The 26498-nt window shown below is 33.7% G+C and overlaps 1 protein-coding gene across 1 annotated transcript; it reads right to left on the reverse strand.

Moving 5' to 3' along the window:
- Positions 1–2050: 2050 nt before the first annotated feature.
- Positions 2051–23864, reverse strand: LOC131164014 (protein IQ-DOMAIN 31-like). The gene is made up of 8 exons (XM_058120911.1): positions 23746–23864; positions 23563–23609; positions 22690–22810; positions 17923–18192; positions 11729–11932; positions 10935–11015; positions 3298–4324; positions 2051–2442 (listed from the first exon to the last, which is right to left on the reverse strand). The coding sequence occupies exons 3-8, from the start codon at positions 22762–22764 to the stop codon at positions 2411–2413; spliced, it is 1689 nt and encodes a 562-aa protein (XP_057976894.1). The 5' UTR covers positions 22765–22810; positions 23563–23609; positions 23746–23864; the 3' UTR covers positions 2051–2410.
- Positions 23865–26498: the final 2634 nt, after the last annotated feature.

A 26498-nucleotide genomic window follows, 5' to 3' on the forward strand; every position in this document is an offset into this window, starting at 1 on the left:
TAGCTTGTCGATGGCTAGAGTTCCCACGTCATCCAAAAAAATTATTATTTTTAATATTAATTATCATATGTTGTGAATATATATTGATAAAAACATTTTTAATTAAAATAATAATTTTGTATTATCTTACTTAATAAAAATATTTAAATGTTAATAAAAATAATTAACATTGTTATTAATAAAAATTACCAAATAGAAAATATTAACATTTTCATTTAAAATAATCATATATTATTTTTATTGAAATATATTAAATATTGATGAAATATGTAATATAATTTCGTATCGCAGCTATAACAAAATTGAGTATCCAATTCAAACACCACTAATGATTTTCGATACTTATTATCAATATTTATTGAATTTAAAACTTTTTTCCTAAAAAACACTTTTATATAAGTGGTTTCAAACGATCCTTTAAAATGAATAGAGAAATGACCTAAGAAAAACAATTTTATGCCCCAATCCCCTGTTCGATTTTACAAAATCAGTTCTAGAATGGAATAACCACATTCCTGTGTTTGATTAGTGGAATTTAGGGCAAAATCTTATTCCAATAAGAGTATGATTTTACAATTTTTGTGAATGGGAGAATCGTGATTCTAGTTCAAATGGGATGGAATCGATTTCATTTCGTGAAATCAAACTTATTTTATAATAAAAAATGTTATAAAAATAACAAAAAAAATTAATAATACTAATTATTGTTACTATTATAATAAAAATATAAAAACTAATTATAATTTCAAAATAATATGTATTATTATAAGAAATAATAAAAGTAAGAACCATAGTAATGATGGAAAAGGCCAAAATAATAATAAAAATTATTATTTTAAGGACAATAATTATGAAAATAATAAAAAATAGTACTATCAATAATAATAATAATAATAATAATTATTATTATTATTATTATTATTATAAGGATAATTAGTATTAGTATTATTATTTTAAGGATAATAATTATTATTGAAATAATTAAAACAACTAATAATAATTACAGTAGCAATAATACTAATTACTATAAAAATAATAATATTAACAAGGACAATAATAATTATATAAAATTAAAAAATTATTATTATTTTAAGGTAATAATTAATATAAAATATTACCTTAATAATAATAATAATAATAACAACACTAGTAAAAATCACTATTATTAAATTTAAAAATAATAATGAAAAATTATATAATTATATATTACTCGTCTAATTAAAAAATAAAAATAAAAGACTTATTTTCGATTTCATTGTAGAAGCAGAATACTAAATGTTGAAAAGAAATTAAAACTAAATTTCTAATTTACTACAATTATTTTATGTCACAAACCAAACTCCAAAAACACTTTCAATCCTATCTTCATACCTTTCCTCTCTCAATTCCTTTCCTACTTCAATTTATTTTTGCATCAATCTAATTGTGTTTACGAAAACCCAACTTTCGTTTCTCTTTTTTTGACTTTAAGATTCTTTCTAAATTTATGGAAGATAGCCCAACAGCCTCAAAGCCAACACCAAAACACCTTTTTGTAGAGTAAGATAAAAATTCAAAACAGAATGAAAATTTTGAAATTTATACAAAAAAAAAAAAAAGATTCCTTATTTTAAAGAAAAATCAATAAAAATTCACCTCCAAGACTTTGATTGCTTTTTTTTTTTTAACGTCAAATGAAAAAGAAAAAGGAGCAATTGAAAACAAATATTTTATTTTTCATATCTGACTCATAATTTTTGAAAAAAAAAATTTAATCATATTTAAACTAATTATTTCATTTTTAGTATTTGATATAAAGAGAAAAATACACTAAAAAAACCTAGTTTCTCATTTCCTGTAGCAAATTTTTTAATCCAAACAGAGGCTAAAATTGTGGGCATTCACGGAAATTGTACAAATTCCCACGACATAGAATTTTCATTTTTATAACCCTAGACTGTTTCCGAGAACAAAAGGGCTTCTAGGGTTTGTCCAGTAGAAGCTGGACTTCAGTGGCATCAGTCTCAGAAAATTTGCTTTGTGAAATTATAGAAACTGCAGTCACCAGGAGTCAGGACAAGAGAAACCCTAAATATTCAACTATTGATGAGTAACTGTATTAACAAACAAGCAAGCCAAACGTTACCTACACCTTGCAACTCTTTCCTACCACAAATAAAGAATAAAACACACTGCTTAGCATACATAAAACCAACACAAAAATGAAAGGCTATGGACCCCTATGACTATACATATGCACTCAACAAATCATCAAATGCTAAAGAAAACCAGTAGAGAATCCAGGCACTCATCACCTATTATTCGGTCAAATTCATTTTCATAATCTACAAAGTTTCTCACATCAGCATATCAAACTGCACACAGTTTGTCACCTTCTACCTCCTAAATTTCAGCAGACAAAAGTTGAAGCTCACCTCCTCCACGCTGCCTGGGTCGCCTTCTCTGCAATTAGATGGAAACAAAAAAAAAAAGGTAGCTACATAAAAATGCAGATACAGAATCATGTAATAAAACAATGGTGTTCCACAAATATCAAGTTCCAAATGTATCGAAATTTCCAAATAATTAGATCTGCGCTAACTGAAGGAACAAACTATGAAACATGTAATAAAATAGCCATGCATATGAATATAACCTTTGCAACGGCGACATTCTGTTTACATTAGAACAAATGAATGGTAAGATTTAAGAGGCAGAACCAGAGATGCCAGTATAAAGGGAGCTAAGGCTTGAATATTATTGAGTTACTCGAGGTTACCAGAAAATTTATAGTAAATTTCAAAGGGAAATCAAATTCTAATACAATATTACAAAGGGGAAATTGAGAATTGGGGCCACCCTCTGCATTTGCCACCGGTAAGATATATAAGCCACATAAAAATTGAATTCAGCCCTGAGCTTTACTTCTATGCTAATGTGAAAGAGAATCTAGGGACACAAAAATATTCAGAGGCAATTGGTTTGGAAGCTGCAAGAATATATATACAATGTTATGCCAAACTTCCCCCTAAACAAGTCAAATCAACAAGGATCAAGCAACAAAAAGACAGATCAAAACCACATGGGAAGTTTGTAAATTAACAGAAAAAGTTCTCCCAAATCAAGACAGAACTTAATTCTAATTGCCCTTGGTTAGTATTTTTTAAAAAAATTCTTTATTAACAACATAAACTTTCATAGAGCATGTTCTAGTGCACCAGAAACTTCTTAATGTAATCAGAAAAAGAAATTAGGAATTCAAACCAGATAACAAGCCATAACAGATATATGAGATAATACAACAACTAGAGACCTTACCATGACCATCTCTGGAAGATGATAAAGATCGATCACTTTTGGGTCCTCCCTTGCCACTTGCTTGAGGTGTCCTATGCATCCGTGGTGATGGTGAACTCAACTTTCCATTAGTAGAAGATGGCAGAGAATGCCGCCTGACAAAACCATTTTCTGTCTCATCTTGACCAAGTCTTGGGGATCCTTGGGCTCTGACTTTTGCTTTTGCAGATGCAGTTGCTGCCATATAGCTTGGCAAGGATAGATTGTTCTGTGAATGATTTTCCATTTCTTCCTGCTTTATTGGAAGAGATCTCCTCCTCCTGGTTCGATGGCTTTGCTTGCAAGTTTGACCTTCCATGGAGATTAACTCTTCATTCACCACAGACAGGCTCCCATTTTCCCCACCATTGTCAGACGGACATTCTTCCACAACAGGTTGATCATCATGAAGCCCATCAACTGTCTCATCCCCAGCCAACAGCTTCAGAGGTACATCCATCTCAGGCTCCTTAGACACTGTCGCTGTTGGATCCATTGTTTTCTCAGATGCAACAGTGTTGACCTGCTCTGAAACATCAGGAGCTGGGGAATTTGACACCTTTCTAAGAATTTGCTTTGGTTTCTCGTTCACAATTAATTCTGACCTTTCATTAGCCTCTGTTGTGCACATAGAAACTTTTCTCAAATTGCGTTTAACCCTCTCAAGCTCATTTTGAGGGTTCTCCTGCATTGATTCAGATGGCAAATTTGATAGCTTCCTCAAGCCATATTTGGGTTTTTCATATTCGGAGGCAGATGGCAGTGAATTATCAGAATTTACATTGGAAGCCCTTCGGGTACCTCGTTTTGGTCTGCCTTGTTCCATTTCTATGCTTCGACTGTTAGCCTGCTTTCTTCGAGGCTTTGAGTCACGAGCCTTCTTTGGTTGCGCAGGTGATTTCCAAAAGTGGGATGATGACCAACGATCTAGCCAGCTCCAAGATGAATTTGAATCAAACGGATCATATTGAAGATGCAGTGGCAAAGGAGTGGTTGATGATGCAAGAAGCTGGATGCAGAATATTTACTTGTATAAACTCCCAAATCATACAATAACAAATAAAGCTACAAGAAAATCTAAATTCTCTCCTCTAAATGTCTCTTCACACTATTGTTTTCTTCAGAGGGCAAACCATGACCCAACAGTAAGGTTGTTAAACCTGAAAGTCAAAGGTTCAAGTCATAGAAAAGGCTTCTCCAATTGTGGAGGTAAAGCTGCATAAACAATCATGCCCTGTCCAAACCTTTGATGTGGCATGGGAGCCTTGCGCACAAGGTCTTGCGTTTATTACTTTTCATAAGTTCATTTCACATCATACTCAAGGCACAAGCCACGAACATCGAAATGTATTGTTCCAGCATGGCAAAGTGCCCAATAAATTGCATGTGGCAAGAACCCCAGAGTCGCACAGTATCATAGTGCACTTAACAAGGCTCCACATTTTTATTTCATATCCAAAGACATGCAGTTCTTATCTTTGCACTTAGAGACATGCTAGAACAGATTTGATGAAATTATAATCTCATCACTCATCAGTCCTAAAATGTAAACTAACTAGGATCTACCTAGGAACATCAAAATGAAATATTCCAGTACATTAGAGTGCCCAATAGCATGTTAGTAAGGATTTGAGTTACTCTCATCAGTGGTGGAGCCAGACTTTCAAGTTTTGCAGAACAAACAAGACGAGATTGAAAATGAGAGAAAATCACCGGCATTCCTATTGGTTTCCACTGCATTAAATGAGCAATTCACTAAAAAGAGGCTAACTTTTGGCTTCCCAATATTACCCTCAAGAGCTTTTTGTACACAACTGAAAGCATGGACAAGAAATTTGAGAGCTGCCATCACAGTATTTTGCTTTATTTATCTATTTATTTATTTTCGGTCCATTGGGCCTTGGAAGGTCCATCAGACCTGGCTATTACATAAGGGAGAGCCTATCCCGTCTTCCCCAAATCCCTTCTAGAAGGCCCATTGACATGGACTGCACACATGAGGTATATCCCATCCCCTTTGCCAACCTCCTTCCCAACCCATCCAAAGGTTTCAACTTGAGATGCCATCCACAAGATGGAAATCTCGTGGTCAAACCATTGAAATGTTCCCTAGGGAACAAGGTATTTCTAAATATTGAACCAAGAAGTTAAAGTTGAACCAAAAAATAGTAAAACATAATTATAGCATTCAATTTTGCTTACTTTGACTGGCCAATTAAAGAAGGAGTTATAAATTATTCTTTTCCTCAAGAAATAGACTATATATTGACCCTTATGATAATACAAGGGTATAACACTAGCAGATTCTAAAACCTATACTTAAACACAATTCTTAAGATGGTGATGGAGGCTTACATTCTGCCTAGAACATTGTGGTTGTAACAATTTCTATCCTGTTGGAGCTATCAATGATTGCTATCCACACAAAATTACTAACTGATCACACTAAATGTAGTCATAGAGACATTAGCAAGGTTGCCAGAATCGAGATCCTACATAGGATCATTGGGAGGGTCTGCAGGATCAAATAATAGGATCAGATCGTGGATCATAAGATTCTACTTACAATGTAAAATTAATTAAAATTTTATGTGTCTGGAAATTTATGACAACTTTCAATAAAATAATTCTTAAAACTTAGTAGTAAGTTCAAGAAATTAAAACAAATTTCAGGAATGTAGCTAGCTTGCTAGCTAGCACCTAGCAGGTTTTTCCATCAACAATTTTGAAAAGAAAAAAAAAATCTAAATAGTCAGAACTGCAAAGTGCTCTACAAAGGGCAAACTGTTGCCAGCGAGGTCACAGGTTTGAGGCGTGGAAATAGCCTCTTGCAAAAATGTAAGGTAAGGCTGCGTACTATAGACCCATTGTAGTCTGCCCCTTCCCTAGACCCTGCACGTGCAGGAGCTTTGTGTACCGGGCTGCCCTTTTTTTTTAATTGAAAAGAAAAGCAAAAAGAATGAAGAGAAGAAGGAAGAAGAAATTGCTAATCCTAATTTGATGAAGTGATGTAAATTTCTCAGTTTCTGTGGTTTTGTCATCAGACCATAAGAAGAAGGAGATTAAGGAAAAAAAGAACGAAGGAAGAACTTTTTGTTAATGTCAAAAAAAAGAGGAGGAAAAAGATAGATATACGCTCTCTATTTTGGGAAAATCTATGGCTTGTCAATGATAAAAGGAAAAAAAAAAATGAGGAAGAAAGTAAAAAGAAGTACAAAGATAACGTGTAACTCTACAAGTCTACAACTTTAAGCTCTCAATCTGACTGTGAAACTCCCTATTTGTTGAAGTTCTCTACTGATCTCAAAGTTCTTAGTTGACCTCTACTCTTGCTGGAAGAAGGAACAGTCCAAGCCTACTGATAGACATCCTAGGATTTGCCTATCAAGAACTCTAAGCTCTCAGAAAGCTTTCAATTTTGAAGGAAGAAAGCTTTCAAGAAATGCTCAGCTGCTCTTGACTTGGATTGAACAAATCGTAGAACAAGCTCGTGTGTTGCCCTAGTTTGAATGCATTTGAGCCAACTAGACCAAAATTTGTGTCTATGCAAAAGTAAAGTGTTTGGGCCAATAAAAATATACATTGGGCCTTTTTTTTTAAAATCATAAATAGGAAATATCCATATTTCATTGCAAAAGTATGATCGGTAGGATCCCAAGTAGGATCGAGATCCCAAGATCCTAACGATCCAGATAAGATCCAACTAGGATCCTACTTTATTAAGATTTTACTTAAGATCCAGATCGATTAGGCAAGTACAGATTGTAGGGTAGTAGAATCGCACAATCCGGATTGGAGAAAAAACATGGGGAGATATGTTGGAGGATAAATGAAAGTGATGCCGCTTGTGAGTTTGCAAGTGATGAAGGTTTGTTATTAGATGAAATTTGGGAACAGCAGGGGTATGTATCTCATCTGATTAACTTGGGGATCTATCATGTGTGCTTCCATCTCCAGTGGAGGATTTTTGGAGCGAATTCCTCTTCTAGTGGAAGTTGATCTAGGAAAAGAACAGCATGATTTCTATATAAAAATGAAAGAAAGAAAGAAAAGAAAAAGGCGATCAGCCCAACAACTTTTGGATAAGACGTGGTGGCTGTCTGGTCCTGGAGGAAATTAACCTATTCTTGCCAAGTATACACATGTATAGTGTAGGAACAAAGTTTGTAATTGCCTGTTCTGTGTGTATGCAAGGCAAAGATACGCACAGGTAAAGGTATTTAAGTTAGTAAACATGTAGCAGTAAGCCTAGTCTTTTCAATTTGGTCAAGGGATTATTCATGGAGAGACTAGACTATGTTGTGAGGGTTGACACTTGGGAGTGATTTTGTTTTAAGAAAAAGAATTTTGTTAAAGAAAGAGGTAAAGGAATGGAATAGGAGGTGTTTGCCGATAGGGTCTTAGGAAAACTGCTATTCTATAAATAAAAATAAATAAATAAATTAGGAATCTTGATAGGTTGGAAGGAGTCTTTGTTGGAGAATCAGGCTATGGAAGGTTGAGTGGTTGAATGAGCTTGTTGAAATCCTTTCAAGGGAAGAAACCAAATGCAGGCAAAGTCTAAGTTGAAGTAGGTGAAAGCTGAGGATTGTAGTGTTACATTGTTTCATAGATTTGCAAGTTGTAGCAAATATAAGAGTTATATTAAGGAATTTGAGAATAACTAGGAAGCGGTGAACAGGAGCCTGAACTTGATTAATGATGAGATTACGGATTTTTTAAGGAGATGTATTCCAAGGAGCATGATGGTCAACCTATGATGAAGGTTAGGATTGGTTTCTTATTCTTTGGTTTAGTCAGAATGGTTGGAGAGACCTTTCGAGGAGGAGGCAAGGAAAGCAGTGTTTGAGATGAAGAAGGAGAAAGCTCCAGATCCTGATGGGTTCAATATGGGGGTTCAAGAGTTTTGGGAATTTGGATATTGTTAGGGGTGACTTGCTGAGATTTTTTTTTTTTTTCTGAAAGAATTGAATTGCTCAGGGCTATTAGAGAGAGAGATGTTAATTGCTGGGTCAGTAAGAATGTAAATTCAACCTTCATTACCTTGGTACCTAAGAAAGATAAACCTATTAGGTAAAAGATTTTTGGCCCATTAGTTTGGTGATGAGGAAATACAAGATTTTAGCAAATACGTCGGCGAGTATATTGTGTCTTAGCCAACACAATTGAAAGCACTTTTACAATAGGCCTTTAGATTCTGGGCCCCATTTTAGTGTCTAAAAAGTTGTGGAGGTTTCTCAGTATGGTCTTAGAGATGAGAGAATTTGGATTGTAGGCATGAAGTAGGGGTTGTCTTACATCGTCTGTCTTTTCAAAAAAGGCAGACAATTTTGGACTCCAATCTTCCTTTATATATTTCTTTATTTATTAAAAAAAGGGGGAGAAAATCCAGGAAACGTGTTAAAAAAATAAATGTGAAGTCAGAGGGAATTATGTTCATCCCACTGAGTTATACTCCAACTTTGTCTTATTTTGCGAGTTTCAAGTTTTTTGTGCAAGAATCAGAAATGTGTCACCCAATAGTGTTCACTAAACATATGTTGTATTTTAGTAGTACTATCTTATATCATAAATTTGTGGTTTGGTTTCTAAGATTTTCTATAATTTAGAGACTTGGATTCTATTGCCTTTGACCTGGTTTTATCTTCCTTTTTTTTGGATCAGTCCGTCTTACCTGGTTTTATCACCAAACATGTTACACTGAATATCATAGCTTTGGTAGTTTTCTTGAATTTCTATCGCTTTTCGTATTATTATGTATTAGATTATATCCTATCATATTGAAAATTGATTTTAATAATTTTATACTTGATGTGAAATTATTCATGATTATATTTGTCGATAATTTTTCCCAAGATGAACAATGTCATATTTTAAAAATATTCCAGTAATTCAATAATACCTTTAACTATACTCATTATGCATTTAAGCCAATCAGATGCCATTAACTATTTGATTTAGGAGCATTCATTTTACTATAGAAAGAATATCAGTTAGCAACACAAGGGCCCGTTTAGTTGTGGAAAACATTTTCTACATTTTAATTTTCTAATATTAATAAAAATTTTAGCTTAATTTTTAATTTCCCAAGATTTGTATTAAAAAAGTGGAAAATAAAGAGTTTATTTAAATGTGCAAAACAATTTTACTTTTTATTTCTAGATTTCAAAATAATTACAAAAAAACAACTTGTTTTTCAATTTCCAAAAATTCTACAAGGTAGTATTTGGGATCATGGATTTTGGGGCTTGAATTTAGATTTGTATGGATTTGGAAAAAAATTGATACATAATCCACATGAATTAAAGTTCAAGATCCGAAACCTATGCTCCCACGCGCAAAATAAGAGTTAGAAATTTATAAAATAATAAAAAAGATGTTTTCAGACTTTTCTACATAAATTTGGAAGATTGGAAAACAAGGTAGTATTTTGTAATTATTTGAAAAAATTAGAAATGAAAAAATAAAACTATAGTCACAAGAAAATAGTGTCAAAACTTCTTATTGTTCATTTATTTCATATAAATGTTGTAAAAATGAAAAACTAGCTAACTTTTTTTGTAATTGTTTAAAAACTAAAATAAAAATATTTTTTTTCCATAACTAAATGGGCACTAATTTAGTTTCAAGTTATCTTGATGTTTGATATGCAAAACAGAAACAAGATTATAACAAGATCCATTGAACTGCCTAATAGTAATCCACACTGTTATTCTACCTTGAATTTGCTAATACAATCACTTTCTATTCTTAAAATCTTATTCACTGGCGCCATCACACAGATATCAATGACAGTGTTTATAAAAAATGTCTTCCAATACAAGGGAAAAGATATAGAACTTTTTTGCGCATCTTGAATTTTGTTTTGTTTTATTTTGTTTTGGTTGGTTGGTTTCCTGGTGAGGGGGGCCTAATCATTGTATTTGGCATTGCCCCCACTCTAGACTGGAGCACAATTCTCATCAACAAAACAATAGGCTGCAATATAGATCAGAAACTAATATCCATTCACCATTCTTAAGCATGCAAAGTCTCTATACTACTAAAACATGTAACCTCCACAGTATCTTGGGCAACAAGTTTTGAGAGAGGCCACTCCATGCAAAATTTTCTGGAGGATATAACTGCAGCCCAATCACCCCTCCAAAACCTTAATTCATGGAACTGGTATTTATTGAAAGCATTTTTATTTTATTCATTACAGAAATAATGGGAATCTACCAAGAAAAAGGTGTGTTTATCGTTTAAAAATGCATGCATTTCTGAGGTTGTATTAAATGTTAAAACACCATCAACATCAGATGAGCTATTGGAAAGAAAAAAATTGTTTACAAAAGAAAATCATTGGAAAGAAATCTTTAAAATTTTAGAACTTCGCCAGTCTCGCCACATGTTGAGAGCTTGGAATTCGACCTAGGATTTGGATAAGTGTGGATTTAGATTAAATGCAATACAAAATTGTACTAAGTTTTTTCCAAATCCACACAAATCCAAATCCAAGGCATGAAGTGCACACACCCAAACACAACCTCGCAAGGGAACACAGCAGCACTGTACTTGGAGACGCAAAAAGTGAAGCTTATATAATATTTAATGTAATGTATGGAAGTTAAATATACCTTAATAACAAAAGCATTAGCCAATAGCTTCTCCGACAATGGGGATCTAATTATTCCAACTGAATCCACCTGCTTAGTATCCTGATCAAGAAGTATAAATATTACACGGAATCATAGGCATAAGAAACAGCCAACTTAACAAAAATAATAATAAGCTTCACAAGAGAAAACATGTACATCAACACACATGCATTAGAGGCTGTCATCACCAATGGATAAAAGGTAAGTGGATATCACGTGTGCAAAATCAGAATGTTGGAAGCCAGAAAGTGCATGAAAAGAAAGCAATTGCAAGACAAGGATACATTTTGATAAGCAAATTTCTTAAAAGTTTACAGGGTAGCACAGAATGAGAAAAGAACAATCATAAGAAAATCAAAGACCACACCAGTGGAGGGAAATGCAGTAATCTATTGAATCCAATAATAGCAAATTTAGGAAAGTAAACAAGAATAGGGATCAAGCCTATAATACAAATAGTCATCAGCCTCCAATGATGGTAATTACAATTTGTTGAGTTGGATTGAGTCTATAATTCTGAAATTAAATTACATGAGGAATTTTAAAGGATATACTATAGTTTATAGGCAAGAATAAGCACAAAGTTGATGTTCTTACCCACTCCCAACTACCTAATAAAATTAGGCGTGAAAGTGATAGAAATTTTCTTATCTATATTTCCAATCTAGAAACAGAAAAAACTAGAGTTGGGTGTGAAAGAAATTTTACAAATTATTATATTAGAGGATTAGAATCAACATGCAAGTTACACCAGTGTCACTCAAAAGAGTTACCAGAGGCTTTTCTAGACTGCATCGTCTATGTACTTCAAGCCCAGTGTCAGAAAATCTGATCCTTCGTCCACGAATCAAAGCCTGAAACTTAATAATTCCCTGCATGCAGTATAAAGTAGCAACAGCCTGTCTTCTAACCAGGTGTCCACGAATAACTGCTTGCAGCCTTATGATGCCCTTGAGGGTCCGAAATGCCCGGCGAGCCTTCACAGATATCATGCTTACATTAGCAGCTACAATACTCAAATTTAGAACTCAGCCAAAATATATAAGGGGAAAGCATTTCGCAAGAGAAAAGGAAAACGTAGCTCCCTACTTGATGGCATACAAAAGAATTTTAAATATGAAAAGTTACGATCAATGCTATCAATGTCACACAGAAAACAATAACCAGTATAATTGTGTGAGGTATCAGTACTAAAAATTTGAAAGAAATTGTTCTCTATTAATGTGCGTGCATGCATGTGTCACAAGCCAAGCTTGTTCAAGGCATTATGCTTGCCTCTGATTGCTTGTTTTGCATGCATAGGATGGGTTACTATCACGTAACTACTAGTATAGGTTTTTTCAATGTCGGGTGGGTGTCAATGCCTTAGAGCAGTATGACTCCTCAGACATTTTGATGTTTCCTAGTGCCAGAGATAAAATAGCGTATAAAGCTCTTTAGGAGGGTGAGCATTCATCGGTCTTGTAAAACTTTCTAGATTTGTAAACGTGTTTAGCCCACTTACCTCCCTCGCTAAACACACGTTACTTACACAGGTATTGTTAATGAATTATGTTGCTTCAACATTTACTGTGTGCTTGTCATTTGCACAATAAATTGGTTACTACTTCTCGCTTACTTTTTCATTCAACTACTAATGGATGTGCAGTAATCTTTGGCTGACTAGTTAAGCAAGAGCACTTCAGTTAGTGCCCTTCACAAGATGTGAAGTGTTTGGTCTGTGACAATGGGCAATTATTTGAGGGGGAAAATATCAATTTAAGTGAATGTAAAACTTACAAATACAAATGCACTGACCACAAATGCAACAACAATTTTCTTCAGCGAATTTTTCTTTACTTAAATACAATTGATATGTTGTTGTATAATAAATAGGTTATTCTTGGACTAGGGAAAAAATAAGTAAAATTTTAAAGGAAATATGGAAAATCTGAAATAAAGTTATACTCAAACTCATAGTAAGAAAATAGTTAACATTTTGTTACAATCAAACATTCTAATCTCATTTGCCAGCTTCCTCGCAGCATGCTGAGTTGAAACCAGAGACAAGTTAGGAAAATTCAAAAAAAAAAAATTTGAGAATAATAAATAGATAGTTTGCCCCTACTCAGTGACTTCATAAAACATCTCAAAACACACACACACACACACACACACAAAGGTAAAATAAATATAAATAATAATGCAAGCTTAAAAGAATGACATATGCTCAATCTCCAAGTATTTTATATTTTATTAGACATTTTTATAAACCTTTTGAAGTAGGAACTACTAATTTTTCTTAGAAAGAAGTAAAATTTAAAAGGGGAGGAGAAAAAAGGTCTTACATGCCATAACTAAGGAAGACAATTATAGGAAAGGAATTTGTGATTTTATAAAGATCTCTACACTGAACCGAAGGCTTGGAGACCTACAATGGATGGCAACAATTACAAATCTCTCAGTTCTTCCACTGCAGGGTGGCTTGAGAGACCTTTAGAAGAGGCAGAAGTCCTCCAAGCTATTAGAAACTACAACGGGGATAAAGCAGCTGGACCGGATGGTTTCTCCTTGGCTTTCTTTCAGGCTAACTGAAGCCTCCTCAAACATGACTTGTTAAACATGTTCGAGGAGTTCCATAGATCAGGAAAATTTGTCAGTTTCATAAAGAGGCAGAAGTCCTCCAAGCTATTAAAAACTACAACGGGGATAAAGCACCTAGACCGGATGGTTTCTCCTTGGCTTTCTTTCAGGCTAACTGGAGGCTCCTCAAACATGACCTGTTAAACATGTTCGAGGAGTTCCATAGATCAGGAAAATTTGTCAGTTTCATAAATACCACCTTTGTCACTCTTGTTCCACAGAAAGTTGCGGCTGCTAACATCAAGGATTTTCGCCCCACTATGTTGGTGGGAAGCATTTATAAAATCATCGCCGAAGTACTTGTTGAGAGGTTCAAAAAAGGCAATACCAGAAGTCATTGGTCAGTATCAGCATGCCATTGTGGCTGGAAGACAGATAATGGATGCTACCCTTATTGCTAATGAAGTGGTGGATGCCTACCTAGAGGTAAGGGTGGCAAAACAAGTTGACGGATCGGGTTTCGCCAGATCACAAATGGGTGAAAGTTAAATAGGTACGGGCTCAAGTTGACCCATCTATTAACAGTGACTAATCTATAAACCCAAACCCATCCGTTTAATAAATAGGTCATAAACAGGTACCCATTTAAAAATACAATTTATTTTTTTTATTTTATTTTTTAATATTTCATAAAAATTGACTTAATTTTTTTAAAAAAAAAATCACTTTAAAAAAAAAGAAAAAGACCTAAAAGTTGACAGCCCAAAGACCAAAGGGCCCAAAAGCAAAAAAAAAAATGTAACCTGACCCAAACCCATTCAACCCGTTTATTAAATGGGTCGAATTTGGGATGACTCGTTTATAAACGGGTCGCCTCCTCCCAAACCCAAAATCAGTCTAAACAAGCGGATGACGAGTCGCCCGTCGAGTTTTGACCCATTTTGCCATTCCTGCCTAGAGGAGGGAAAAAGGGGAATAGTGTACAAATTGGATACGGAGAAAGCATTCGATCATGTCAATTGGAACTTCTTTATCTCTTGGGGAAAATGGGCTTTACGGAGCTATGATGTTGTTGGATTGCTCAATACATCAAAACCCCAAGCTTCTCAATGCCCATGAATGGCAGCCCTTCTGATTTCTTTTGCTCCTCGAGAAAGCTTGAGACAAGGAGATCCCTTGTCCTTTTCCCTATTTGTTTTGGTCATGGAGGTGCTTAGCCTCGTGCTAATGAAAGCTATAGTAGGAGGGATCTTTAGAATTCTCAAGTTGGGTAGAAATGGAAGGCCAACAAAAGTTTCTCATCTTCTTTCTTTGCAAATAATACTATTATTTTTGTGAAGATAATACTCTCTATATCCTCAACCTCCAATGCATTTGTTAGGGTTTGAGGCCCTATCAAGCCTAAAAGAAAACCTTAGCAAAAGTGAGCTTATTCCAATTAAGGAGAACCCATGGGGGGGCTTCTTGTTCTTTTGGGCTGCAAGATGGGAACCTTTCCCATTAATTACCTCAATATCCCCCTTGGAGCCAAATTAAAAGATAAAGGAGTCCGGGGCCCTATTATTGAAAAGTTTGAAAGGAGATTGACAAGATGCAAAAGAAATTTCTCATCAAAAGGAGGAAGACTCACTCTTATCAAGAGCACTTTGACGAATCTTCCAATTTACTTTATGTCTCTTTTCCCTTACCACCCTCAGTAACTAGGAGGTTAGATGGAATTCAGAGAAGATTTCTTTAGGTAAGTGTAGGAGAGGAGTTTAAATATCACCTCGTTAGATGGGGAGTAGTCAAACAACCCATTTGTTCAGGAGGTTTGGGGTTGAAATCCCTCCTAACTTTTAGTAAAGCCCTCCTCGGGAAGTGAATTTGGAGGTTCATGAAGGAGAAAGACCACCTTTGGTGGAATACTATCGTTACTAAATATGGGCTCGAGCACAATTTTTGGACAACTCACAATAGAAGAGGTCCCTATGGAGTGGGAGTATGGAAATTCATCAAGAAAGGATGGGGTGAGTTTTTCCAATTTGTGACATTTCAAGTGGGCAATGAGGCCAGTATTTACATTTGGCATGATGTGTGGTGTGAGAATCGTAATCGTAGAGCTGCATTTCCTCGCATCTACAACTTGGCTTGTGACAAAAATGCCCTTATCAATCATCATCTCCAAATCACTGATCAGGGAAATTTGTGGGACAATCCTTATACAAGGAACATGGCAAATTGGGAACTTCACACATTCTCTGACTTCTACAGATTTCTTAACAAATTTCGTCAATAAAACATCCCTAATGAACCGAAATGGGCTTTGGGCAAAAATGGTGTCTTCACTGTTAAATATTTATATAAGAAGCTCTCACCATTGGGAACAAATTGTAATAACTCCCCTTGGATTCACATTTGGAGGACAGCAGCCCTTCAGAGGTTGCCTTTTTTGCATGAAAGACCATACATGGAAAATTTTAACCCTCAACAATCTACAGAAAAGAGGGTTTACAGTCACGAATGGGTGTATTCTATGTATGGCTGACACAGAATCAATCAACCATAGTCTTCTCCACTGCCCCTGGACAAGGAACACGTGGAATTTGGCTCTTCCTTGGCAGGGCAGCAGTGGGTTACGGCAAATTCAGCTGGAGGGGAGATTTGGGCTTGGAAAGGCATCAAAGCGACAAAGGAGAAGCAAAAGGCTTTGAACCTCATCCCTCTCACCATCTTTTGGTGTGCCTGGAAAGAAAGAAATAAGAGAGCCCTCAAAGATTCATCTACTTCACTTCAGACCTGCAAAGCCCAACGACTTACTGCTGTCTCTAGCTGGCTTAGTGGGAAATTTTTTAATGATCATTTTGTAATCCTTGATGTTTATGACACTCTTCAGAGTGGTTGATGTTTTATACCACTGGTTGGCATCCTCTTTATCCCTTGCTAATGTATTTTCTTTTTGCTGATCCCAAAAAAAAAAAACTATCTTTGCAAGTCAAACATTTGACAAAACCAAATTTATCAATGTTAATCTCATTGACTTACAAAACGGATAGCCAAGTTCATGCTATTACAATTAAATAAGCTAATATCCACCTTCAAATCCAAAATACTGAAATAAATTGTCCTGCACAAAATTAGCCAAGAAACATTCATGTGAGCCCTTCAAATTTTACTTTTCAGATTTTCCATCTCTTGCTTCCTTGGTTGAGGCTCCACATTGGTCATGGGGAGACAGCCCTGTTTTGGAAAGGTCTTTGGATTGGGGATGTTTCATTTTCAACTGTTTATCTCAGCTATATCACCTTTCGAGTTGTCATAATGCTCCAATTTCTAGTTTCTTGGTTTTGAGGGTGATGTTGTTTATTAGAATTTCTTTTGGAGAAATATGTGTGAGAGAGAAACAATGAACCTTGTTCAGCTGCTATGGATACTTGATTCTTGTTGTCCTTCTACCAGGCATCAGACCTTGAATGCCTTAGGAGATTTCTCCTGCAAATCTGTGTTTGATCATCTTCTTCATGATTTAAATGGTTATCAGTCTCTTCACACTTTCTTATTCAGAAAGCGAAAGACTCCTTTCAAAATCAAGGCCCCTGCTTGGTCAGCAGTTCTTAATAGGATCAATATTCAGGCTAGAAATACCCTTCAAAGATTTGTCTCCCAATGTTAGTGTTCTTTGTTTTGAGGGTGGTGAGATGGATGCACACTAGTTTTTTGTTTTTTTTTTTTTTTTCCTGTATTGCTGTTTCTCCTGGCACATGTGGAGCAAGCTTTTGGATGTTTTCTGGGGTGCTTTGGGTGTGCTCTTCGTCTTTGACAGTATTTCTCCAGAAGTTTAAGTACTTTAATAGTGGGATGGAGGCAAAGAAAAATTTCGATATGTGGCACTTTTTCCATGGTGTGGTGTATGTGGCTGGAGTGAAACTCTCAAATTTTTAATGGGAAGGGCACGTCTTCAGAGTTCATTCTAGTCTTCTCTCTGGTGTTCAGCTTTAGGTTTGCTTAGAGGGGTGTGCAGCTAGCTTATACGCAAAGAGATCAGAAGCCTTTGTTATGTTAGCGGTGTTTGTTGTTTTTCTATTCTTTGTTCTTCTCTTTTCTTTTGTTTGTAGGAGGATATCTTGTCTACCCAAAGTTTCACTTCTTTCTCGGCCTTAACAATAGTTCGTTTGATATTATAAATTTATAAAAAAATAAAAATAAAAATAAAAGTTTTGCTAGCACCAAATGCACAACCAGAAGCTGCCCTCTGCAAGCAAAATTTTTGAAACAAAAGAAAAAAAATTTAGTGACATGCTTCAGTGGATAACCACAAACATCAGAATGCTGTAAAGATTAAAGAACCACAGGATTTACTTAAGTATTTCATCAAGACAAGTTATTTTCCATGAAAGTCAGGATACTTCATGCCAGAGAATATTACCAAATAGCCCCTATAAGCTGCCTGGACTTTTGTAATAGCTTGCTCTTGCTGGGCTTTATCAGAATTATTTGGTGAACCAAGCTCTGCAGTTCCTTGTGTACCTTCATCAGGATTAACATGTTGAGGCAAATTGACAGCTCCCTTAGCAAACTCGTTCTCCCTGCTTCTTTCAGCTGTGTGGAGTGCTGGATCTGAAACTAGTGAACTTGCAGCCAGATCACTAGATGAAGCCTTTGCAGCAATGAATTCCTCATTCTTAGTCGCAGTTTTCTTCACAAAAGATAAGAAAACAAATCAGAACATGCAAGTAATACTTGTGACATTGTTTGATGGGATATATTTTTATGAGAATTTTGCAAGATGAAAATCACAAGAAAATTGTCCTTTAGGGGACAGCCCAATGGTTTGAGCATGAGGCTTCCATGTTACAGTTCTTAGGCTCAAACCTTGAGATGGCTTGTGGAAGGTTTTGAATGGGCATGGGATATCCAAAAAGTTCATATTTTTTATGTTTCATTATAAAATAATGAGGTATTCCACATGTGTGCATATTTGTGTAACTAGAAAATAAAGATACAAGCTTTGTTTAGTTATAGGCAACCAAATCATAAATATTGAAATTAATAGGTTTTTCAACAGATGAAACTGTAAAACAAGTGCACGTATATTATTAACATAAAAATTTTAAGTATGGTAATTGCCATATACACAGAAGTATTCACTGATTGTCCAAAAAAATTTTATGCTTAAAGACCCAACCAGCATAATGAAATATGCCAAAGGAAATAAAATAAAATGACTATGGAATCCAGCAATGTGAACTTCAGATAAACTATGAGCCAAAACTAGCCCATTCATCTTTATGGTAGCATAACAAAGTCAGAGTCATGATATCAGACATAAAGTATGTCAGCATGATAAAGCTGTTACCAATAAAAGTGATAAACTGATACGAGGAACAGATACAAATGGCTGGTCAAGCAGTAAGAAAATAGGGACCAAAAAATGTAAATCAAACTTACATAATTTAATGGGTTGAGAAAACAGACCAAAAGGAACCACAGGAAAAAATATAATATATGCGATATATCTGCATTTGTATATTAAAGCTCAAGTAATTCAGATTAATGACTGATAAAAAAGAAGAGCAGCGTCATCTGATTGTCTATAAAGGCACAGATGTATAGAAAGGTCAAAAGCATTTATGTACACCAATGTATATAGGAAAGCAATGAATTGCTAGCAAAAGAACCAATAAAAGGATAACTTCTAACACAAACTTGATTTTCCCATGCCATGCCATGACTTTTTTTCACTATTAGTCCAAAGCTATATGAGAGAGGGGGAGGGTGGCTACATGCAAGTTACAGAAACATGAATAGACCAACAACAAGAACTATGATGTACTGAAATCCAAGATTTTTTTATTTTATTTTCTTTTTTTAATGAGAAGATAAATTATGTATTATTATGAAGAAACTGCTAAGGAGACTGGGAGACATCTTCAAAGTATGAAAGAAAGTAAATACATGTAAACATCATGCCTAAGTTGATCATAAGTGTGGACTTTCAACAAGATTTACAGTGCCAACATTTCAAAAGTATTTCATCAATGTCACTGAGATCATCACGGGTAACTTCATCAAGCCCATCATGAAAATCATTGTCGCAATCATCACTATAAATTTATTATCATCCAATACATTAGTATATTAATATCTAAATATTGATGTCACGTTTGACCCTCTTAATGAATATCAACCTAAAAATAAAGTTTTCAGTTTCTAATTTTGTTAATATTAAACAACGTAAACCACTTCTACGTTGTCCAATCCTTATACAAGTTATACAAGACAACAAGAAGACTCTAGTACAAGTAATTTAGTTAAAATTTAACAATGGGCAGCAACAAGAGATCAAGTGTAAGCAACATTAAAGCATTTGGAGATGTTCATGTTCACCATTCAGCATCCATAGATTTGCTATTATGTTTCTAAGATTTTTTTATGGATAGAAAAAGAAGAAGATTTCATTAAAGGAGCAAGAATGTACAAAAATGAAAATAAGAAATCCTCCTATTTAAAAAAAAGATTGTTTCCTAGAGATTGTTTCCTTTGGGAGTTCATATTATTTGCTAGAGATTCTTCCGTTATTTAGTCTTAAGACTTAGAAGAAAGCCTATGTGAAGTATTGATGTGTAACCATGAGGGTCAGATCAGAATATTTGATATGAAGCCTCTAGAGTCTTGCTTTAATTTTTCCTTCTATTTCTCCCATTTATTTTAGGCAACCTTCTTTTGGTTCTCTCTTATTTTTCTATCATTTTCTTGGTGAATTTTGCCAACCGTTCCTGCATCAATTTGGTATCAGAGCCTCATCGCAATCCTCCCTCACTATCATCAACAAACGACATAATCCATTGCCAGCCAGCCATCAGACAATCGTCAGTGAAACCCTACCCCATCCTAACCACACCTGCAGCCACCACTCAGCAACCAACCACCAGATCTTCCTCGTTGAACGACTCTTGAATCATCCGCCAGAATCTTATTTCCCTTCAATCATGAGCCACAACAAGAGCACCACCATCATCAAAGCGTCACCAACAATAGTCGCAGGACTGAAAGCTACCTGCTGCACATCTCCACCATTGCAGATTAGTGGCTCTTCCATCTGTGTGTGCCAATGAACATAAGAACTTCCTAAATTCCTAAACCACAGCCTCAAATTAATCCTCAATGCTGTCATCATCAACCCACCATCACTTTTGCATGCCTATTGTCATAACCCATACCCAATTCTTGCCAACAACCATGGTGACAATGCACCGATCACATTCAGCAAAATGTGCTTGAATTGAAGATTGGGAAGAGATATGCATGTCCTTAAAGAACAAAGAAATTTGGAATCTTGGATATACAACATTACAAGAAAGAAGTCACAAACAAGAACAGTGAACTGACAAAAGCAATGGTCCACCTAAATACATGGATAAAGGGGTGATAATTACAACTGAAAACTATTCTGACAGTTACTAAGCTAAGCAACCAATCCGATATTGTTAAAGCTCATAATGTTGTTGATCAAAAAGAATTTATAATTGAAGTATAAAAGGTAAGGCATACAGAGATGCTTAGTGAGACTGTCAAAACCAGCCAGTTCTGTAGGCAACAGGATCTGAGAGCATAAAGAATATTCCAAAATTCACATACAAGCCCAAAGAATCAAAGAAGAAATTGGAGGAGGTGGAAATTGCTGAGGTTAAGCCATCCATGGAGGGTAAGTCCATTGAGATCAAGGCTGAAGACATGACTATGGCCGCGTATGGGAATTCGTCATTCTAGATAAGTTTGTTTACAATGACTTTGTCCACTTGCATTTATACTTTTTTTCAAACTTGGGGATTATAGTTTTCATTTCCAATTTTTCATGATTCATCAGTTCATCATCCTTCAATGTTTACATATGAGCAAGATTAAGACATTGGGAGATGTTCATGTTTACCATAAGTGTAAGCATAATTTAGGATATTTGGATTAAATCAGCATTTAGGAGTTTGCTATTATGTCCCTTATGCAATTTGATATTATTTCCTAGAGACTGTTCCCTCATCTACTATTAGGAGAAAGCCTATATGAAGGCTTGATGTGTAGCTGCGAAATTTGAATATTTGGAATTAAGTACTAAATTCAACCTTGCTTGAATTCTTCACTTTCTCTTCATGTCTCCCATTTATTTTCCATTGCCTTCTTTTCTCTTTCTCTTAATTTTCTATCATTTTCTAGCCGAATTCTCTGCTTCGGTCAATTCTGCCTGATGCATTGAAGGATCTTACCATCCTACCACAATGTTTTCAATTAGGTCAATCCCAAAACAATCCTACTCCCATCCCACCAATATGTTATTCCATGTAGGGTCAAGATCATTTTGGTAGTAAGATAGTAGATCATATGGTTGTATGATCCAAATCATGATTTTAAGCACAACGGCACCTGCACACACACACACATAAATATTTTACCACATAAATGTTAAATCTTCCATTTTACCCAATTATTTAATATATGTCAAGTACAATGCCTATGACCATAATACCCTTACTAACTCACAATGGCTAACATAACTCTCACACATACTAATAATGCTAAATGACCAAATAACCATTAGAATTGCAGTTCAGTTACCCTCTCTCTATCTCATGCAGCTCTTGCACTCCTCTCCTCATTCCTTCATCTTCCTCCTCACTTCTCCTTCTTTCTTCTCCTTCTGTTACTCTCTGTTCTGTTTCTGTTTCTGCTCTGTTTCTGAACTTTCTTTTCTCTGTTCTGTCTTGAACTTCTCTTCTATCCAGCTGTTTTCTCTTCTTCTCCTCCTCTTCCAGCTACTTCTTTCACTCAATTCTCTGTCTGATTCTGTTCATTACTGTCCTACATCATCTAGTTCTCAGAGATTTTTGTACTGAACTCATAGTCCCCATCTATCTATTACTATTTATTTTTCTTCTTCTCCTCCTCTTCCAGCTACTTCTTTCACTCAATTCTCTGTCTGATTCTGTTCATTACTGTCCTACATCATCTAGTTCTCAGAGATTTTTGTACTGAACTCGTAGTCCCCATCTATCTATTACTATTTATTTTTTAGCATCTCCACAACTGGGTTTGTTAGTTGAGCTTTTATACCAGGTTAAGCTTTTTGGTACTAAGATAAAGAGAGGGAGAGGAAATGCAAATGAAATGAACTTAATAGGTACAAGCATCATAATGAAACCTTTGAAAAATTAGACTTGGATGATTTCTTCCCAAACAATATGGTCTTGATCCATTTTCCCCGAGATTTCCCCATTGCAGAAAAGCCAAGCTCAAAACAAACGAAACTTGTACTTCAAACCCTGCATAGTCTCACAAATTACAACAGAGAACAATGGTTACTAGCTTTTGCAAGAAAAAGGATAACATAATGAGACAGAAAGATAACATTTACACTAACAAAAAAAATAACCTCGAGATATGAAGCTAATTAAAAGTAATATTCACTTCAAGCATCCATCAGCAACAATGCAAAAATTCTTCCAGTAAAAAAAATGCAAAAAAAAAAAATCCGAATAAAATAAATGCCGTGTGTTGTAGAGAGAGAGAGAGATGGAAAGGAACTCAATTATTTTTCTTCAATGGCATATCCTCCACAACATCTACCATCAAGTTTTAAGAAAAATTCAACCAGTTCGCATACCATAAGCAGATCCTCTGATCACATCACCACTGTAAAGAAACCACTTTTTTCACATACCACATACAATAAACTAAAAGTGAAAGAAACCCAACTGTGTTTTCTTATCTTCCACAACATCTACCATACCACCATGTTTAAGAAAAAAAAAATATCCATCTCTTTGACACCATAATCAGATCCTCTCGTCACGCCAAAAAATAACCCGGCATTTCCAAGTCTGAGTCTCATAAGGGAATTGTGTTGAATTAAAATATAAACTCCCATGAAAGCAAAATGAAGACCCCTCATAATCACAATAAATCAAAAGACTCAGAAACCCTAAGCCTACTACATTCGCGCCCAGAAGCGAGATAGAAATAGAACAGTAAATTGAATTGGATTCCAAAAATGCTCTTCAGATCTGAGGCGTACCTCGCGAACTAGAAGCTCCAAGGTCCCGAATCTACGACTGCTTCACTCTAAAATGCAGAGGGAACCCAAAAAACAGGAGATTGCAGAGACGTAAGATGAAGAAAACATCAGAAACAGAGAGAGATGAAGAAGATTTAGGTGAGAAAAAGAATGTTGATTGAGATGGAAGTAAAGAGAGCGCACCCAATATCAGCATGCAGTTGAATGAGGTATGGACCCATCCATAGCTGCTCCGTCTCTCTCTCTCGCTCTCGCTCCAGTCGTTTTCGTCGGTCAGTAAAGTGGATAACCTACAACTGTTGTCCAGACAACAACGAGATAAAACGACGTCGCAAATACAACGCATGTAGGAGGCAGCACATTATGCGCGCGAAATTCTTCGGCGTAATTCATTCCATCTGTTTAAACGACTCAAAGACATACGCTATGACTATGACTGTTCTACGTCGCAAGTGTCAAGGCTCTGTTTGGCCTAAAAATAAAATAGTCATAATCTACTTAATAACTTATAGAAGATATTGACAAAACCCCCTGCAATGCAAGTGTTACTTTTAATCATTTTAAAATTTTATTAGTGAAATTTAAATTATAATTGAAATTATCGATGTTGATATTTTGATAATATTGATCGCATAGAAATGGCTTGGAATCACTTATATAAATGTATATTAAAAAATATTTTTATTTATTTATTTTAAAAAATATTTTTTTTCTTTAAAAACTTATTTTAAAAAGCTCTTTTTAAAATAAGTACTTATTTGAATATAAATCAAATACTGTTTTAATGTCGTGTATTTATTGTTCGATATTTTTTGTTTACGCTTAAAAAATTTCATTAACATATTAGACACATTGTATGAATTAAATAATTAAAAATAGAATAAAATAATTTTGTCAAGCTTCTTATAAATTCATCAAAATATTCTAAATTCATATAAGGAAAAAAAGTATCTTCTACCCACGAATATAATTTAAAACTTTAATTACTATTAATAATCAAATTGATGAATAATAAATGCATTAATAATTTCTATAATTGCATTTACTAAATGAATTAATTTATGAATCAATAAATAAAATAATTAATTCAAAATCCCCTAGAAAAAATAATTAGTGTTTGAATACCTCCCCATAAATTTATATTTTAATTTATTACCCTCTAATAATGTATTAAATTAATAATTTTGTAGCCACTACTTCCAATCACGATCGCCATTTAAAATTAATAATCACAATGAGTAATAGTTGAATGATTTCTATAAACATTGTTAATAGATTAATTAATTTACAAATCAATAAATAAAATAGTTAATTTGAAAGCCCTTACAATAAAATGATCAATATTTGAATACATCCTCATAAATTTATAATTTAAATTTTTGTATCTTCTAATAATTTATTAAATTAATATTGTTATAACCATTATTATTTATTAAATTTACTGATTTGTTTTTTATTTGTTGATGTTATCATATTACATTAGAAATAATTAATATTTGATTTATTGAGAATGCCATATTTAGAAAGTATATCAATTCTAAGAATGCTAATAAGTTTATATATAAAAACAATCTCTATTGATAATTTCAATACCCATTAATAATCAAATTGAATTAATTTTTAAATTCTTTTGACAATTGAATTAATAATTTTTATAACTATTATTAATAAATAAATAAATAAATATTTTGAAACCGATTATAAATAAAATGATTAGTATTTTAAAAACTTCTATAAATTTATAACAACTAATAAAATGATCAGTATTTTTATAATAATCTTTTTACAATGATGAATAACATACTATAAAAAATGAACTATGTAAAGTGACGAGGAAGACGGGATTGTTAAAGGGTTTGATGATAATTGAGAAAACATATTCAAATAGAAAAAAAAAATTGAATTTAGGTATAATTGGAGAAGATTTATAATGTTAGATTTACATAAATATAATTATTAATAAATTTTGATTAGTTAATAAGATTAGAGATACATGCATTTTAAAATAAAATTTCAATTCAAAATTATGAAAAATAGTTAAACCATTAAATGAGTCATTAATGAGAATTCAAAAGTCAAAAAACGAGCAAATCAAAATTTAGATATACAATTAAGAAATTTAAAATCATAATAATTAAATTGTTAAATGAGTCATTCATAGAAGTTTAGGAATTCAAAATAAACCAATCAGAAATAGTTATATAATTCAAAATTCAAAATTCTAAGAAAATTATATTCTAGGTTTGGATGCGTATGAAGATAATGTGACATATTTCAATATATTAGTATAAATATTTTAAAGGGTAAAATTCAATAACACCACATAAATTATTTGATTATGACATTTCACACTTTGTGTTTTTTAAAACTACCAAATTAATTAGATTTAATTTTATGGATATAAAAGAATCTTCTATTTGTCAACCATTAAGTTTAGGTAAAAAAATAATTTTTTACCATAATAAAATTACTTTTTTATTTTTTTTTCATTCAATTGTGACAAGATAAATTAGTAAAATAACATCAATTAAAAAATAAGTTAAGAAAATTTGTTAGTTAATTACAATATTTTGAAAATGTAAATTAAGTGTGCATCCAACTAATTTTTTTGGGTTGACCGGTCTAAATAATTCGACCAATTCAAGTCAACCGATTGACATAAGTATGACAATATAATTATATTAATTATTTTAAAAAATAAATAAAAATATAAAAATAAAAATAAATGAATGATAGTGATAAATTAGAAAATAACTTAAATAAATATAATGTTTCAAACATTTGTTGCATACATTTTTTGTGCAAATTAAATATAAAATACAGCTTAAAAACATACGTATATTACGCGTGTTGCACTTGATTATATATGAATAATATATATTGCACAAAATATTTTTATAATTTTTAATAAATTTAGATATATTTTTAAACCAAAT

The sequence above is a fragment of the Malania oleifera genome, chromosome 1 (assembly GCF_029873635.1).
Source record: "Malania oleifera isolate guangnan ecotype guangnan chromosome 1, ASM2987363v1, whole genome shotgun sequence".
In the NCBI taxonomy this organism is placed as follows: Eukaryota; Viridiplantae; Streptophyta; class Magnoliopsida; order Santalales; family Ximeniaceae; genus Malania; species Malania oleifera.